Raw genomic sequence first — 17,410 nt, 5'->3', positions numbered from 1 at the left:
GAATCCACGAGGTAGTACGGCATCGGCCTTTTGGCCTCCTTTACAACCAGAGAACGCCTTACAGACCATTCCAACAGGACCTGGCCTGGGTCTTCCTGTTTCCAATAAGGATAGGCATCAGTCCACTCGCTTAACCATCACCGACGCGTCCCAGCTCTTGTACGTATTGGCAGCGAGGTCTTCGAATCAACCGACTCGTTTGGTTGCCGACGACGGAAGAGAGCATCCACTTCTGCTCTCTCCCAAGTGCTTTCCTACCACCTCCATTCGGTCCCAAACTGTAGCTCGTGCGCTAAAACAGAGTTTGTTGAAGCAACACAGCGAGGCCAGATAACTTGTCCACATGCACATTTTGTCTTGCCGACTACCGGGTGCACTGGTTCACAAGCAAGTCTGAGTACGAAGTTGCCCTGATAGTCAAGTTGGTCGCAACTTTCTGTCGATTCACTGTCGCAACTTGTCACCAAGTATTGGAAATGCACTCGGTTGGTGTCAACTTGTTCACCAAATTGTCAGCAAAAACTGCTTCTGAAAATTTTTCACATCAAGTTGACGACAAGTTTCTCAAGAAATTGGGCGACAAATTGCGGCAGTAGATTGGTCATCTTTTTTTCAGAAACTTGTAGCCATAGAGAAAAATCGGACTGAGCGTACATTTTGAGAAGAATTTATTTTAAATTAAACAGAAAATAAACGTTGAAAGCAAAAACTTAAATCAAAGCCATATTTTGTTAAAAAAGGTTAGTTTGCATTTCTCTAATTTATTTATAAAATGTTTTTTAATTATTTATGTAATTTAATAATAACAAGATTTGAATTTGACAAATCACAGATAAAATAAATTGTGTTACTCATATTCACGCAATAACAAGTATGATTTATTAATTTATAATGATGTTAAGCGTATCGTGTAACGTAAAGGCTGATATTGATCATTTACTAAGTCACGCAATAATCCTGTGTGTTAATGTGAAAATTATTGTTGGTCTTTGAATTCATCAAAACAAGTACTTGATTTGAGGGAATACTCTTACACAGAAAAAAAATTAACTTTAATCAAAAGAAAAATTCTTAAACCAAGACAATAATTTTGAAAAATTTCATTGTCTTGAATCAAGTAAAATTTACTTTAACTACGAAAAACTTTTTACTTAAAGAATTTTTTCACTTAAAGATGAAATTTTTCAAAATTATTTACTTGATTATAGTAAATTTTTTTTTCTGTGTAGATTATTTATTAGTACAACGTTAAAATGATGAATCGTCGTTATTTTCCGCCACTCCATGAATTGAAAAAAAGTTTTAAATTACGCAGTAGAGAATATTTAAGCGAAAATACACTTCATGGATTTCGATATTTTGTTGATTCAAGTCGTCCAACTTGGGAAAGGTATGTTAAAACTTATTTATAATATATAATACACAGTTTAATGTTAATATCTAAACCACATGAATGAAAATTTATACTCCATAATTTAATTTATAACCAAATTGACGTAACTAAATATCATGTAATTATTCAATACTAGCAGTCCGCCCCTGGCTTCGCACGGGTATTTAACAAAAACTTCCAAACTATTCATAATATAAGATAGCTTATGTCACCCAGGGATAGTGTAGCTTCCTAACAGTGAAAGAATTTTTCAAATCGGTGCAGTAGTTTCGGAGCCTATTCAATGCAAACAAACAAACAATCAAATCTTTCCTTTTTATAATATTAGTATAGTTAAGGCACACACCGAAAAAAAAATTTCATTGATTTAAGAGAAAAATTCTTAAAAAAGAAAAACATTTTGAGAAGTTTCATTGTCTTAAATCAAACTGAAAAGTTTTTGAACAAAGAAATTTTTCTTGTTTTAAGTAAATTTAACTTGATTCAAGAACTCGTCTTGATTTGAGACGATAGAACTCTTCAGAATGATTTTGTTGGTTTAAAAAGTTTTCTCTTGAACCAATTAAATATTTATTTTAATGTATAACTAATCTGAAGTATTAGATCTCATATATACTAAAATTTTTTTTATTTTGTAAGTAGTAAGTAATATATAAAATTACTAAATTTATAAATAGGAAGACACGGAACTAAAGTCCTTTTAATTATTTACTATAAAATCCCTGAAAAAAGGATACGATTAAAATAATTTCTCTTATACTAAACGCTCATGAGAGGTAATGGAAAGGATTTGAAGGATTAAAAAATAAATTTTTTTAAAAATAATTTTGCATACTTTTGTCTAATCATAGGGATAATGAATTTAATATAATCAATTTCTCCATCCATAGCTAAACTAATAAAAATATAACACACTTATTGACGTACATTGATTATGCATTCGATATTAAAAAAACTGAGAATTTTCCAAAAAATGACATAAATATCTGGTATATGGTAGATATAACATTTTTAATAATATATTTCAGTAACACATGTAAATTTTTAGTGTGATTATATTCTCATCCAAAAAATCTAATATTTTCTCAAAAAAATATTACTTGTATGGATGTGATAAAGATGTTATTAATCTTTAAATTGTAGTTACTGCACGGAAAAAAATAATCGGTAGCTGCTACCGATTACCAATTTTTGAAAATTTCTTATCTTTTTAACGAGAAGTTAAATTCTCACTTCTTAATGAATAAAAAAAAAGAACTTCATTTGAGATACAAATAACACTTACTTAAATACAAAATATTAAAAATGAGGAGTATTTATTAGGTATTTTTTTATTATAAATTTTTATTAAATTAAATACCTTTTGGTAGCCGCAATCGAAAAAATCGGTATGGATTCTGTTTAGAAACTAACCGAGAAATATCATCCAAGTCCCAAAAAATTATTTTGTATGTGAATATATATATATATATATATATATATTAGGGTGGCGCAAAAAACCGACTATTTTTTGTTTTTTGAGTCGAGTGAAAAAATGTTAGTTTTTGATGTTTTAAGAGCTCTCTCCATCTTAAAAATTTTTGAGATGTCGCTCCAAATTTTTTTAAATTTCAAAAATCGAATTTTTTTTTTTTTATTTTTTTTCTCGTTACGTTATAATTTTAAAGACTAAAAAAAATAAGTTTCTGAAAATTTCAGTTCAAAATTTGAATTTTGAAAGGTCGCTCATAATTTTTTTCAAATTATTATTGCATTAGTTTAGATTTTTTCGAGCGACCTTTTACGATTCAAATTAAAATTCCATGCATTTTTTTTTTTATTTAGTACAATAATCGATAAAAATACATCACGAAATGAACTAAAAATCAAGCACAACATAGAAAATATAATTTTTTTTTAATTTAATAATTTTATTTAATCAACTGCCATGCGTGGGTTCGAATCCCAAGCCGGTCTTAGAAACCAGCTTGGTTGAGATTTGACCTTGCCGCGTAGGTTAAGATTTTTTCAAACCAAAAAGACCCCAACGTACCACTCCCAACACTTAAAGTCGGCGATATGACTAATTAAAGAAAAAAAAAATAATTATGAGCGACCTTTCAAAATTTAAATTTTGAACTGAAACTTTCAGAAACTTATTTTTTTTTGGTCTATAAAATTATACCGTAACGAGAAAAAAAATTAAAAAAAAAAAAATTCGATTTATGACGATTTTTGAAATTTTAAAAAATTTGGAGAGACCTCCAAATTAAAAAATTTTTTTTAAGCTGTCCTTTGGTGAGGGCTCTTAAAACAACAAAAACTAACATTCTTTCACTCGAGACTAAAAAAAAAAAATAGTCGGTTTTTTTGCGCCACCCTAATATATATATATATATATATATATATATATATATATATATATATATATATATAAATATAAAAAATATATGAAAAGTTGATGTGGGTACTCAAATGAAATTGTCAATGTGGGTACTCGAATGAAAATGTCAATAGTTTACAAGATACAAGGTCATTTCTTAATTATTGATATTTTTAAAGATGTAAGCCCATCCTGATGTCACGCTCATCAAGAGCTTTCATTTGAGTACCCACATGCATTTTTGATATATTTTTGATATATACATATATATATATATATATATATATATATATATATATATATATATATATATATATATATATATGTATATATCAAAAATATATCAAAAATGCATGTGGGTACTCAAATGAAAGCTCTCGATGAGTCTAATGTCGGGATGAGCTTACCCTGTTTCAAATTTCCAATAGGATCCCATCAAAAGCGACAAAAGCCACTTAGAAACCCATAAATTTTATTGGTTTCTAAGTGGCTTTTGTCGCTTTTGATGGGATCTTATTGGAGATTTTCAACAGGGTATATCTTTAAAAATGTCAATAGTTAACAAGATAAAAGGTCATTTCTTAATTATGTGTCTAGAAATAAAGCATTTTCGAATGCAGCCTAAATACTTACCATGATAAATTGACTATCGATGAGAATGACATGAAACCTTAAAAAGGCGCAAATTCAAGTCAAGACCTTTGCAATGACACTATATAATTTCACTAAAAAAAACCCGATTTTATCATATGACTATCCTGGAGACAAAATTTTTGTTATTCTCTTAATAATATAAATATACTTTTTTTAATACTCACTCTTATGTCAAACATTAGAATGTTATTATATTCTGATTCTAAAATCGAAAAAGTTTAGTTTTTTATACTTCCTGTGTAGTTTTTATATGATTACAATCATGAAGATTTTAACTATCTCCGATGGTAAAAGTTACCATCTAGATAATAAACCGTATTATCATAATTGTGGGAATGAATATATACTGATTGTACTAATTACAATCGCCGGATAGTTGCATTTATCATCTTAACTTTGCAAAAATTAATAACTATCGTGCATAGTAGAAGCTACAAAATAAGGATGTTTACCGTTAACATAAAATTCTCTCCGTGTGGTAATCGGTAGCCTGCACCGAAAAAATCGGTAGACTCTACCGAAAGTAATCGGTATCTGCTACCGATTTTTTTCGGTAGCAGCTACTGATTTTTTTTCGGTAGCAGCTGCCGAATTTTTCGGGAGCCTTGACCGATTATTTTTTTCCGTGTGAATATGCAATTTTTTACTAATTATGCAATACTAAATTTGCAAGCGGCAGATACTATCTAATATTAGAATTACTGAATATGTATTTCATAGTTATTAAATTGTCCGGGAAAAAATAATCAGACATAAGCAGACACGAGTTTTCAGACCTGGTCAGGCATGAAAAATGACCGGGAATGATCAAGCCTAGAAAAATATTTTCACAAATAAAGGATAATATAAAAAAAAAAAATTAGGAAAACGGTTGACTCTAAAGGCCATCCCTGCAACTTCCCGCTCATTTTGTACTTAAGCGCTCAAAGTTATACATTACGTATTTGAGCTCTCCGAGCTCAAAAATATAATTTTTGTATCATTTTGAGTTCTTTGAGCTCAAAACTCTAATAGCATTTTAATTGAACACAATTTTTTGAATTTTCAAACGGCAATAACTTTTGAATAAATGAACCGATTTTCACGCGGTTGGCGGCATTCGATGCAGTTTTTGAAGCCCCATAAAGAATCTTCAAATTCAAATCAATCGAGCCAGGAATTTCAAAATAATTCCGAAAAAACACTTTTTTCGGTTTTTTTTTCGACAACGATAACTCACGAACGAAGAAGAATATATGGCGAGGCTTTCGCCTACCTTCGAAGAGGCCGTTTCCTGGGCTCAAAAGAGCTATACACACACGTATATTTGTCCTACCCCCACCATAGCGAGAACACAGCCCAGTTCGCGGACAAGGAAAAACCGCCGCTCTCTTGTGTTTATACACATTTATTGAACAGCTGCAAGAGTTGCGTATAATTGTAAGTGTGTGCAACTCTCATCGACTCCTCTGGCAACTCATTCCCTGTAGGCACATCGAGATGTACCCACAGGATATGAGCAGTATCCAGCGGGGACCACGGGGAGGCGGAGTCGATTGAAGACCATGTTGTTTGTGTGATGTGTTGTGTGTAAAGTATGATTTTACGTGTAAGTGTTTGCGTGTGTAGGGTGCCCGGGCACTTGTGTTATTTGTGGTCATTTTCCCTAGCTTATTCTACGGCAGTCATCCAAAGCTTTATACTGTCCTCACAATTGTGTGGAGCATATCGCTTGTGCCTAGGCGCTCTGACTCTACCTAGGTGGATGTCTGTTGAGTCTCGTCCCTAGTCGCGTTTTCATTAGCTAGTTGGGTTTGGAGTTTGCAGCACATTACTACTTTACTGAAACCTTTTAAAAGCTTGAAGTTACTTTGGGATGTGGCAATCGCACGCGCAACGCTCGCCCACTCCGCGTTCCCACCCCATATGTCCTTGAGCACCTCACGTTGAGGCTCGTACTCATGACATTCAAGCATTAAGTGATCCACGTTGTCGACCCTTTCTCCTAACCCATTCTCCCTACACTCGTCGCAGTATCTACTATCCGTATGTTCGTACTTGTATTGGTATTCTCTAAAGCAACCGCGGCCGGTTAGGATTTGGGTCAGCCAGAAGTTAGGGCTGATCCATTTGTTTGTTAGACGCTCTGCTACGTCTGGAAAGAAGACTTTAGTTTCGCGGCCGTTCTCTGATGTATCCCATTGTTCTTGCCACCGACGTATGGTTTCAGTTCTAAGGGTGACAAGGCGATCCTCCGCATCTGGCTGCACGGTGACGTTTCCAAGGGTAGCCTGTTTGCCGATACGGAGGTTGTATCGCGCGCACCGTTCGTCTATTTCGTCAAGCGAAACTGTCCTGTAGGCAGTAGTTGTTGTTATTAGCGCTTGACGCTGAAGTGCTCGATGATGTCTCCAGTCCTCCCTATCGCAACGGTCACTCCAAGCTGCCGCCGCATATGTGACGACAGGCATAAAGAAACCCTTGTATATGGTGGACATAGCTGGGTATCGCAATCCCCATTCTGCCCGCGCAATACGCCGCATGCGCCCGAATACCCTACTTAGTTTCGCGCGCCTTTTTTTAATGTGATTTTTCACTTTGAGGCCCTCGTCGAAGTGTACCCCTAAGTATCTAACGCTTGATTTGAATTTGACTTTGGAGTCTCCTATCATTATTTTTGGCGGTTTGTTATCGTATTTGGGCTTTTTCTGTCGTCCTTTTGCTTCATAGGGGTACGGGCTCTTTTTGTCCTTACGTGGACTGCGATGTACAAATTCGTTCTTGAGGAAGATGGCTTCAGTCTTCGACTTCGACAGCTCGAGCTTTGCGGAACAGCACCATTCCAGTATCTTATCTACTACTATTTGACTATTACGCTCTATTTCTTTTCTCGAAGAGCCTTCTACTAAGACGAGCAAATCGTCAGCAAACGCAACAAATTTATTCCCGTGTTCTGTCAATTCGAGTCTCTTAAGGAGATCGTCGAACATGATGTTCCAAAATAATGGTCCTAGCACTGATCCTTGAGGGCACCCTCGCGTCGGCGTTTTCGATTCGCTACCAAAACCCCATGACAGCGCGACCGATCTGTCCTCAAAGTAATTCCGAATTACCGCGTAAATGTTGCTAGGGCAGCCTCTGGCCTTGAGGCCCTCGAGTACTAACGGCCACCACACGTTGTCAAAAGCGCCAGAGATATCGAAGAGAAGTCCGACCACCAGTCTCTTCTCTAAAGAGTCTACCAATCGGCGCATCTCCACAATTGCATCTTCCGTCGACTTTTTGGCTGTGAAGCCAAACTGTCGGCTCGAAATGTTCCCCTCCGCTAAGACTGTGGTGTCAAGTCGCTCTTTGATGAGCTTCTCGAACACCTAGGTAAGGACCTAAACCCGAAAGGAGGCAAATTGGCCGATAAGATTTAGGGTCATTTGCGTTTTTGTCGGTGCTTTTAACTAACATTATGATTGCCCCCTTCTTCCACTCTTTTGGGAATGCTCCTAGCGCCAAGCAAGCATTATATAACTCTAAAAACTGTTCACGAAGGATAACCACTGCGCGTTTAACTACCTCGTTTTCTATTAAGTCCGGCCCCGGGGCCTTCATATTTTTCAGTGTTTTTAAGACCTTGTCCAGTTTGCGCGGGGTGAACGGTTCGGCGTCCGCGGTGTCAGGTAGTAAAATTGTGTTGGCTCTAATCTTTTCCTGATCGGGGGTTTCGTTGTCCTGGTCATCGTCTACAATATGCGTCTCGAGAAAACACCTGGCTGTTTCCTTAAAGTTTTCCGTGGATGCTCCGTTACGATTTAGCGTGCGCATTGCACTTTTGACTCTAACTTTTTCTGCGCAGGTTCTGTAAATAGGACCCCACTTTTCTTGATTACCTTTCTTCGTAACGAAGTCCCGCCAGCTGCTTTCCCTCGTCCGCTTTATGTCTGTCGAGTATTGTTTCCGTAGTGTTCTGTATTTGACGCTTAGGGTATTTTTAACTAATTCGTCCCTTTCCCTTTGATATACCCGTCTGGCTTTGTTCACCAGCTTCTTCGCGCGTGTTAATTTCCTGGTCCACCATTGGTATGATTTTACATGGGTTTTCCTACGCGGGATCGCGGCTTCGCAAGCTTCTAAGATTGATTTGCCAAGTGCAGAAGCATACCTTTCCACGTCCTCAACCGATTCCACTCCAAGGCCATCAAGGTTTGTGCATGCACACGAGAAAAGGATTTCGTCAAACTTTTCCCAATTGGCCAACGTTAAGTTGAACCTCTTGGGGTCTGCCTGTGCGCCATCCTTCTCCCCCGACTTAGCTCCTAGAGTGATCTCGATCGGGTAGTGGTCAGTATTCTGCACCCAACTTCTCTTAATGGACCAGCTAAGAATGCTACTCGCGAGTTTAGGCGTGACGAGTGTCACATCGATATACGAACTCCCGTTAGTTGATTCAAACGTCGGACCCTCCCTCGCGTTGTTGATTATCTCTAACTCGTGTGCGTCAATAAATTGCTCTAACTTTTCGCCACGCGCGTCGTCAGTCTCGGATCCCCATCTCTCGGATTTCGCGTTCGCGTCCATTGATATTAATACCCGTTTCCCTCTCAGTGCTCGGACCACTTTCTCTAAGTGCTTTAAATGCATGTCTATTTCGTCTTTGTACTGGAAGTATGCCGAGATTACGAAGAACGATGTGTCAGGTCCCATGATCTGAGCGCATACGCAGTGAGTTGTACTAAGTTGTGATAAAACCAGCAACTGGTATTTAGGATTCGTTAAGCAAATGGCCGCATATGGCCTAGACTTGGTTTCGGCAGCAACTTGTATGCCGCAACTGAACCCAGGTATTTTGAAACTATTATTACTATGTGCTGCGTATGGCTCTTGTAGAAGGAGAACATCAATACGTTTTTCCTCCCACAACTGACTCGCCTCCAGAGTCCCAGCTTTGTCGTTCCGCAAATTCGCCTGCAAAACTCGAAGACCTTCAACCCCCATTCCCCGGGTGGCGTGCGGAGACTTTCGATTTGACCTAACGCCCGGCGCGAGCCCATCTAAGTTTGCCGAGTTCGCGGACCCTCTGAGGGTGTTTTTAGTCGTCCCTACGCATCTTCGCCGGTCGATGCTTCGCGAGTAAGATTCGGAAACCCCCCTTCTACTTGGATCTACCTCTTCTAAGTTCAATCGCGTGAGTTTAACCAAACAGGGTCGCGTAGCTAGAGGCATTAGCTGTTTTATACGCAATGCTTCCGCGAGCTTACACGAACGCGATCGCGATGCCGAATTCGCGGGCCGGCGATGAACGGGAACGTCAGATAGCAGTTCGTTCGGAAAAACGCGGTTGGCTATTCTGGCGCTCCGTCGAACGGTCGAAAAAGTTTGGTGACCCCCGAACGTGGGTGCGTCACCTATCCGAGGCTTCGCCGTATTTTCTTGACCAATTTATTAAAGTTGTAGCAGCTGCTAACACCTACAACCGCTTCTCCCCCCGGCGCTCATAACTTTTGAACGACTCGACCGATTTCATCACGGTTTCCTGCGGCAGAGGAGAAACTGCTACCAGGCGCGTCTCCCCGTAGCGGATGGGAGAACGCTCGCTGTCCTTGGATGACACTAGGTCTCTTAGTTGATGAGGTACGGAGGGTAGGAGCCAAATAAAATACGCTCCGGTGGACAAAACTCCCCCCTCCCTTTTGATAGCTTAGTCACACTAACTGACCTAGCAAGACGATCGTTCCCTGCTGTAACTCACTGGGAGTGTCCGGAACCCGTGTCGATTATTTCCGACGATGCAGGCTACGGCTGATGTGAGCTTGCTCTGCCGAGGTGTAAGTTGCAGTAGCGGATCAGGAGCCAGCCACTTCGGGCCTTGATCAGGAAGTACGCAGTGAGTGTTAGAGATCGGGATCTTCACCGCCCCGAGCGAGTCTTGTCCGTCCGTGTATTCTGGGACTAGCTAAGTGTCGGCTAGGCCTCAGGGAACTGGGGTAGGAGTACTATCTCCGAGGGTACACTCGTTCTTAGTTATGACAACCCACTCCACTCCGTACGATGCGCTGGTAAATCAAAAAGTATGAGTAATTTACAGGAAACAAACAAGAGTGGAAACAGGCTTCATGCCCAACAAGCAGCGATTGAAGCAAGCGCTGAAATGAAGAGAACGCAAGCGCTGGAGCGCCTTGAAAAGCTAACCATTGAGCTGCAAGAGTTTGTCCAAATTAAGGTCAATATCCACAAGGAGATAAAGACCAAGACAACCAGTGTAGTCAATGCTCTTGGAAGATTCAAGAAACTGGACGAGGAATGGCAGTCATCACGACGACGCATTCAAACTGAAGTTGAGACGGAAGAAGCAATAGACACTGGAGCCGGCGGTGACGGCGAATCTGCTGCTGAGAACAAGGGTGAAACTGACACAAGGCCCGGAAAGAGAAAGGACTGAAATTCGCCAGAGCTAACCGGCAAAGTCACAAAGAAGAAGGACTTGACAAAAAGCCCTCCCCAACGACTGGCAGGGCAGGGCAACGAACCTAAGAACCTAAAAATCCAGCTAAATGTGCACTGTGTGTTGAACAGCACGGCGTAGAAAAGGCGGCTCACCATGCAGGCACGAACAGATGCCCCATCTTCCAAGAAGCGCTCCAGAAGATAACGAAGCCAAGAACATGAAGATATTGCAGGTCAACCTCAATCATTGTGAGGCTGCGCATGACCTGCTCATGCAAACTGTGCGTGAATTAGCGGCAGACGTAGCACTTATAAGTGAGCCTTATAGACACCTGAGTAACCAACCCTGGGAATCCGACAGCACTAACAAAGCCGTCATCTGGTCCTGCGGTAAATGTCCTTTTCAGAGAACAGTCAACAATAAAGAAGCCGGCTTCGTAGCAGTATGGGTAGATGGCCTCCGCTTCTACAGTTGCTATGCACCACCTAGTCTCTCTAATGAGCATTTTGAAGACTTCCTTGATCGGCTAACTGAGGACGCAAGAAAACACTTTCCCGTAGCAATAGCTGGTGACTTCAATTCCTGGGCAACAGACTTCAATTCCTGGGCAGACCGTATAAGGTGGTTATGACCCACCTGAAATGCCAGCCAATGCCATCACCTACGTGTCCACAGCTCCTAGAGAAGACTGTTACTGCGCTGTTTCCCCAACAGCCGGTATTCACCTACAAGTTGGAGAAGCTCAACCCTGAAGACATCCCAACTATCACGTTGGACGAGTTGATAGAGGCAGGCAATCAAGTAGGGAATAATAAGGCGCCGGGATTGGACGGAATCCCTAATATTGCCCTGAAATCAATCCTTAGGGCAGCACCGGCATTATTCCTGGACGTTTACGATACATGCCTGAAGGAAGGGACTTTTCCCCAGAAGTGGAAACAGCAACGGCTAGTGCTACTTCCGAAGGGGAAAAAGCCGCCGGAAGAACCGTCATCCTATTGACCACTCTGCATGTTAGACACGGCCGGCAAGATATTCGAGCGCATAATTCATCAGAGAATAGAGGCTGTAGTCGATCCACTCCTGGCAGAGAACCAGTTTGGTTTCCGAAAAGGACGGTCAACTCTGGATGCGATCAAATTGGTTGTTGATACAGCCAAGGATGCAATCGCCGGAACGAGATGGAAGGGTGGAAAGAAAAAATACTGCTTGGTGGCTGCTTTAGACATCAAGAATGCCTTCAACTCCGCTAACTGGGACTGCGTTATGCGGGCTCTAGAAGAACAAAACGTACCAGGATACCTTCGCAGAATGGTAGCGAGCTACTTCACGAATAGGGTTCTGAAATATGACACGAAGGGATCAGTTTTAGGTCCTCTGCTATGGAACATCATGTATGATGGCCTCCTGAGAATAGCATTGCCCACGGGAGTCAAACTTGTAGCATATGCGGATGACGTAGCTGTCGTGATCATCGCAAAGCACCTCGAAGAGATAGAAATGGCATTTGGTATTACATTCAGACGAGTCAATTTGTGGATGGACATGATGAACTTGCAACTAGCCAAGCATAAAACCGAGGCAGTGCTCATGACTCGTAGAAAAACGGTAGAAACCATCAAGTTGAGAGTCGGAGAACAAGAAATAACATCACAACCATTTATCCGTTATCTGGGAGTGATGCTGGATGCCCGACTCAACTTCAAGCAGCAGGTGGACCACGTCAGTGCCAAATCGTCAGTAGTGAGGGCTAGTCTCGCACGGCTGATGCCTAACATCGGAGGCCCAACGCAGAGCAGGAGGCTACTATTGTCATCAGTAGTCACATCAGTGCTCACTTACGGAATATCCATTTGGGCTGATGCACTGGAAACCCAGAAATCATGGGAGAAAAGGAGAAAAGCTGGACCAGTATATCGACTGAGTACCTTACGAGTAGCTAGTGCCTTCCGCACTATATCAGAAGAAGCAGTGTGCATCATTACTGGAACCCTACCTCTTAGAGTTCTAGCAGAGGAAAGACGAGCCCTTTACCAACGAAAAAGGTCAACTGCACTGAGCCCTGAAGAACTTAGAATTGAAGAACGGCAGAACAGCATAGGCCGATGGCAACTACAATGGGATGCTGCAGAGAAAGGTAGGTGGACGCACCGCCTCATACCTCGGATCGACATTTGGCTTAACCGGAATCGCGGCGAGGTCAATTACTATCTTACGCAGATGTTGTCGGGACACGGGTGTTTTCGAGAGTATCTACACCGCTTTAAGCACGATGACTCTTCGAAGTGCCCGTCCTGTCCAGGAGTTGCTGAAGATGCGGAGCACGTTTTCTTTGTATGTCCTCGTTTCGATCGTTGAGCGTTAGCGTTGAGTTTTAGTATGACGCTGCGTCGAGTCTTCACATATCCAGGCGAAACAGCTATGCCTGGAATCCGCAAAAAGGATTCCCCCCCCTCTGAAAACAAAAAAAAAAACATACACACACACACACACACAGACATACAGACATACGGACATCACCGCGGAAACATTCGGGGAGGCTTCCTAGGACCTCAAAACGTCAAAATCCGTTGAAAACTCGATTTTCGAAAAACGGGGTAAAACCAATAACTTCCCGATTTTTGAAAATTTTCAATTTTCTTAGCGTGAAGTTAAAAATTAAATTATTGAATTCCCGAAATTGAGTATTATGTGGGGGAGTCATTACAAATCATAAAAAAGAATTATGTGTATATTTAATAAATGATTTCTAGGCTTAATGATAGGTTTGAACTCGAGTTTTGTCGTGTTGAAGTCTAGAACTTTGCTAATTTTCAAAAACGTTTTTCTTAGTTTCTTTATTAGATTTTCCAAAAATCGATAATAGAAAAATAATAGCAATTATGTAAAAAATACTGTGCAAAAATTGACCTATTTCTAAGCCGCCATTTTTTTTCTATTATCAATTTTTGGCAAAAGGTGGTAAATTACTACATAGCGAACCTTTCTTGAGCCGTAGATACTTTGTCTGTGATGGGAAGACTTTCTTTTTGAAGACTTGACTTTGATACCCCCTGAAAATTGGTCAAAAAATGCTGGACAAAATAGAGAATTTTTTTTTCTCGGGAAGTTATTGATTTTACTCTGTTTTTCGAAAATCGAGTTTTCATCGGATCTCGACGTTTCGAGGTCCTAGGAAGCTTTCTGACTATTTTCACGATGATGTCCGTACGTCTGTATGTATGAATGTGTGTGTGTGTGTGTGTGTGTGTGTGTGTGTGTGTGTGTGTGTGTGTGTGTGTGTGTGTGTGTGTGTGTGTGTGTGTAAACCTCTCGTAACTTTTGAACAGCTTGACCGATTTCATCGCGGTTGGTGTCATTCGAAAGAGCTTCGACAAACTTAGATTTCATGTAAGTTGGAACCGATTCGGACCAGTAGATTTCGAGAAATTGCAAAAAAAAGTGACAAACAAAGTTGTTTTTTTTTTTAATTTTTTTTAAATATCTCTGAATTGGCTGAACCGATTAACTTCAAAAACTAATCAGCTCTTAACCTTGAAAACCCGCATCGATCGCCACATAGAGCGTCAGAATCGGTTGATGCGTTTGTGAGATATCGTTGTCGAAAAAAATCGTTAAAAGTGTTTTTTTTTGTAATAACTCCGAAATTTTTCATCAGATCAATTTTTTTGTTCTAAATTTTTATAGAGTTCAAAAAACCACATCGATCGCCACCTACCGCGTGAAAATCAGTTGATTTATTAAAAAGTTACAGCAGTTTGAAAATTAGAAAAATCGTGTTTCATCGAATTTTGATAAGACTTTTGAGCTTAAAGAGCTCAAAAGCATAGCAAAGCTATCTCTTTGAGCTCGGAGAGCTCAAAATAATACATAACTTTTATTTTTCAGCTCGAAAAGATCAAAAACGTCATAAGTGCAATTTTAAGTGCCTAGGTATAGAATTAGCGGGAAGTTGCAGGGATGGCCTTCAGGGTCAACCGTTTTTAAAAAAATTTTTTTTTTTTTCATTTACCTTTGTTCTAACCTAACAGCTCAAGGGCCAATAACAGGGTTTCTCAATTTTACATAGTTGAAGATTTCGACAGAGTGAAAAACTTAAGTGATAGTATGAATCTATATAAACTAAAAAATTTTTAATTTTAATCCTCATAAAATAAAATAACATAACTTAACTAAGTGTACAGAGTTACATTTATAATTAATTTACTTTCTTATTTTTGTTAGTCAGGACCTAATAGTGTCCAAATTAGACATTTTATTAACAGTTAAAAATCGGTGTTACGTAGGTTGAGAATTATTGATTCAATAGTGCTAGGATTGAGCATTTTATACGGATAACATGATGTCCTGGAAAAAGTGTTATTGAAATATCTACTAAAGAAGCTGAGAAAAACACTTTTGAAAATAAGCTTGTTTTTCGCTTTCTAGAATGTAAATCTACCTTAAATATATAATTTATGATAAATCATATGATTAACTTTCTATCCACAGATTTGTCTGGTTTCTTTGTACAGTTTTATCACTATGTGCTGCTTTAGGAATAATAGTTACTATTTTTGAAAAATTTGTTACAAATCCAACTTTAACTGGTGTAGTGGTGGGACAAGAGAATTCCCAAAATATGTTGCCGAGTATAACTCTTTGTATGACGTCGGATTATTTAGATCTTTCTCGAGTGTCCGAGGTAAGTTGATAATATCAGAAAGCAATTATCAGTACCGACATCTTTTAAATTTTTTTTTGATTGTACATGATATTAGGATGAGGGGATTACTTACGAATCATATTATAATTGGGATTGGAAACCAATAGTCAATATAACTTCACCAAAGTTATCTCAATCATTAAGTGATATATTTCTCCAAATAACACCATCTTGCGATAATTTATTAGCAGATTGTTTTAAACAGTGATTATAATCCTACAATCATACAATTCTAATGAATTTCATTGGTACAACTGCTGTTAAAATAAATACATAATCATATATCAATGTTTCAGAGGGATCAGAAAACACTGCAAAAAAATTTTTAAAAAAATGTTGACTCCTGCAGGAATTTGTTGTAAAAGTTTGACAGCCATAGCTCGTTCTGCAAACGACGATATGAAATCACGTTTTACTCTAAAATATTATAAAAAGTTTATAAAGTAAGACAATGTTTACACTAATTTGTTTTTAAATTAAACTTATATTTTGTCTTGATAAAAAACTACTTGATTCACAAAAAGTATTAAAAATTTTAAGATGACCGGGTTTCTTAACTCAAATTAACTTTTGAATCAAAATTTGCATGGATGAGTAAAAAGTACTTCAGAAGAACTCTATTAAAACACTTTACTGTTTTTAAACAAGATACACATATACTTTATTCGAGAACTTTTTTCGCTTTTTTCGGTAACATTGAGTCAAGATACAACCGATTTGTTTAAAAAATTGTGCATTAAAATTTTAAACTTAATATTGTTATATTTCTGCTGTGTTTAGTTCCATAAAAAAATTTTGAATAAGTTCAAAAATATATATGCTGCAGTAAAAATATTAATTTAAAAAAAAATGTTTAACTTCCTGCTATGAAAATCAATGATTTTCTTACGATTATGAATAAAAGACTTGTTCTTAGTTCTAGAAAATTATTCTTCGATGAAGAATTTAATTGTATCGATCGAAGGTAATATATTTTTGAATTAAATCACAATCATTTTCGATCGAAGATTTTGGTCTCTTAAGCCAAGTTGACAATGATTAAATTAAGACAAATAATTTTTGAAGCAAGACTACCAGTTGTATTTAAAACAATATGTTTCTTAGATTAAGATTATTTTGTTGAAACAGGATAATTTTTTTATTAATGCAAAAATTAATTGACCAAATTTTCAGTCTTTATTTTTTCGGAAATGATGAAGAAATACCTGAACGTGAGAGCCCGATAAGTTATACTATGAGACGAAATATGGAATTTATGTTGTCGTTGACAGTAACCGATGCTTCCGGAGAAATGCGTATTCTTACCCATTCTCAGAGACAGTGTATATTTTATGATGAAGGTATATCATACAACAATTGCATGATGGAGTGTAGGAAAAAAACAATCCATAAAGTATGTGGATGTCTCCCATGGTTTTACAGCAAAAATAAATTAGAGGAATGTAGCTTAGAACAATATTCATGCCTATCGGATAATGAAAACCGCTTGCGCACACCAAAATGTGCATCTGATTGTTATCTCTATTGCAATCATACCACCTATATATTTGAGACCATCGTGAACGGTGATGTAACAGTCGTCGATGCCAGATGGCCGCTTGTCCGCTACAGACGAGAAGTACGATTTGGTTGGCTGGACCTTGTAGTCTCGTTCGGTGGTATTATGGGACTATTTCTAGGATATTCTATTTTAACAACTATCGAATTGATTTACTATTTTTCTTTGCGATTTTATTGTGGAGCTGTTGTTGTACATGACGACCATATTAATAAGCGGTTTAAAATAATAAATGTTATTAAGAAACCAAAACAAGTTAAACTTCCGACTACTATGATGTATTATGATTATGTTGAATAAGAAATCGATTTTTTTTTTTTTTG

General features: G+C 38.4%; 1 protein-coding gene across 1 annotated transcript; it reads left to right on the top strand.

The window, feature by feature from the left end:
- The first annotated feature begins 1,208 nt into the window (after positions 1 to 1,208).
- LOC123272590 (sodium channel protein Nach-like) lies at positions 1,209 to 17,392 on the top strand. Its single transcript, XM_044739493.1, has 5 exons — positions 1,209 to 1,390; positions 15,316 to 15,508; positions 15,585 to 15,733; positions 15,826 to 15,972; positions 16,703 to 17,392. Exons 1-5 carry the CDS (start codon positions 1,254 to 1,256, stop codon positions 17,385 to 17,387), a joined length of 1,311 nt encoding a protein of 436 aa, XP_044595428.1. The 5' UTR covers positions 1,209 to 1,253; the 3' UTR covers positions 17,388 to 17,392.
- Positions 17,393 to 17,410: the final 18 nt, after the last annotated feature.

This window comes from Cotesia glomerata, linkage group LG10 (genome assembly GCF_020080835.1).
Source record: "Cotesia glomerata isolate CgM1 linkage group LG10, MPM_Cglom_v2.3, whole genome shotgun sequence".
Taxonomy (NCBI): Eukaryota; Metazoa; Arthropoda; class Insecta; order Hymenoptera; family Braconidae; genus Cotesia; species Cotesia glomerata.
The sequence above is the reverse complement of the archived record's forward strand: the minus strand, read 5'-3'. Positions and strand labels throughout refer to the sequence as shown.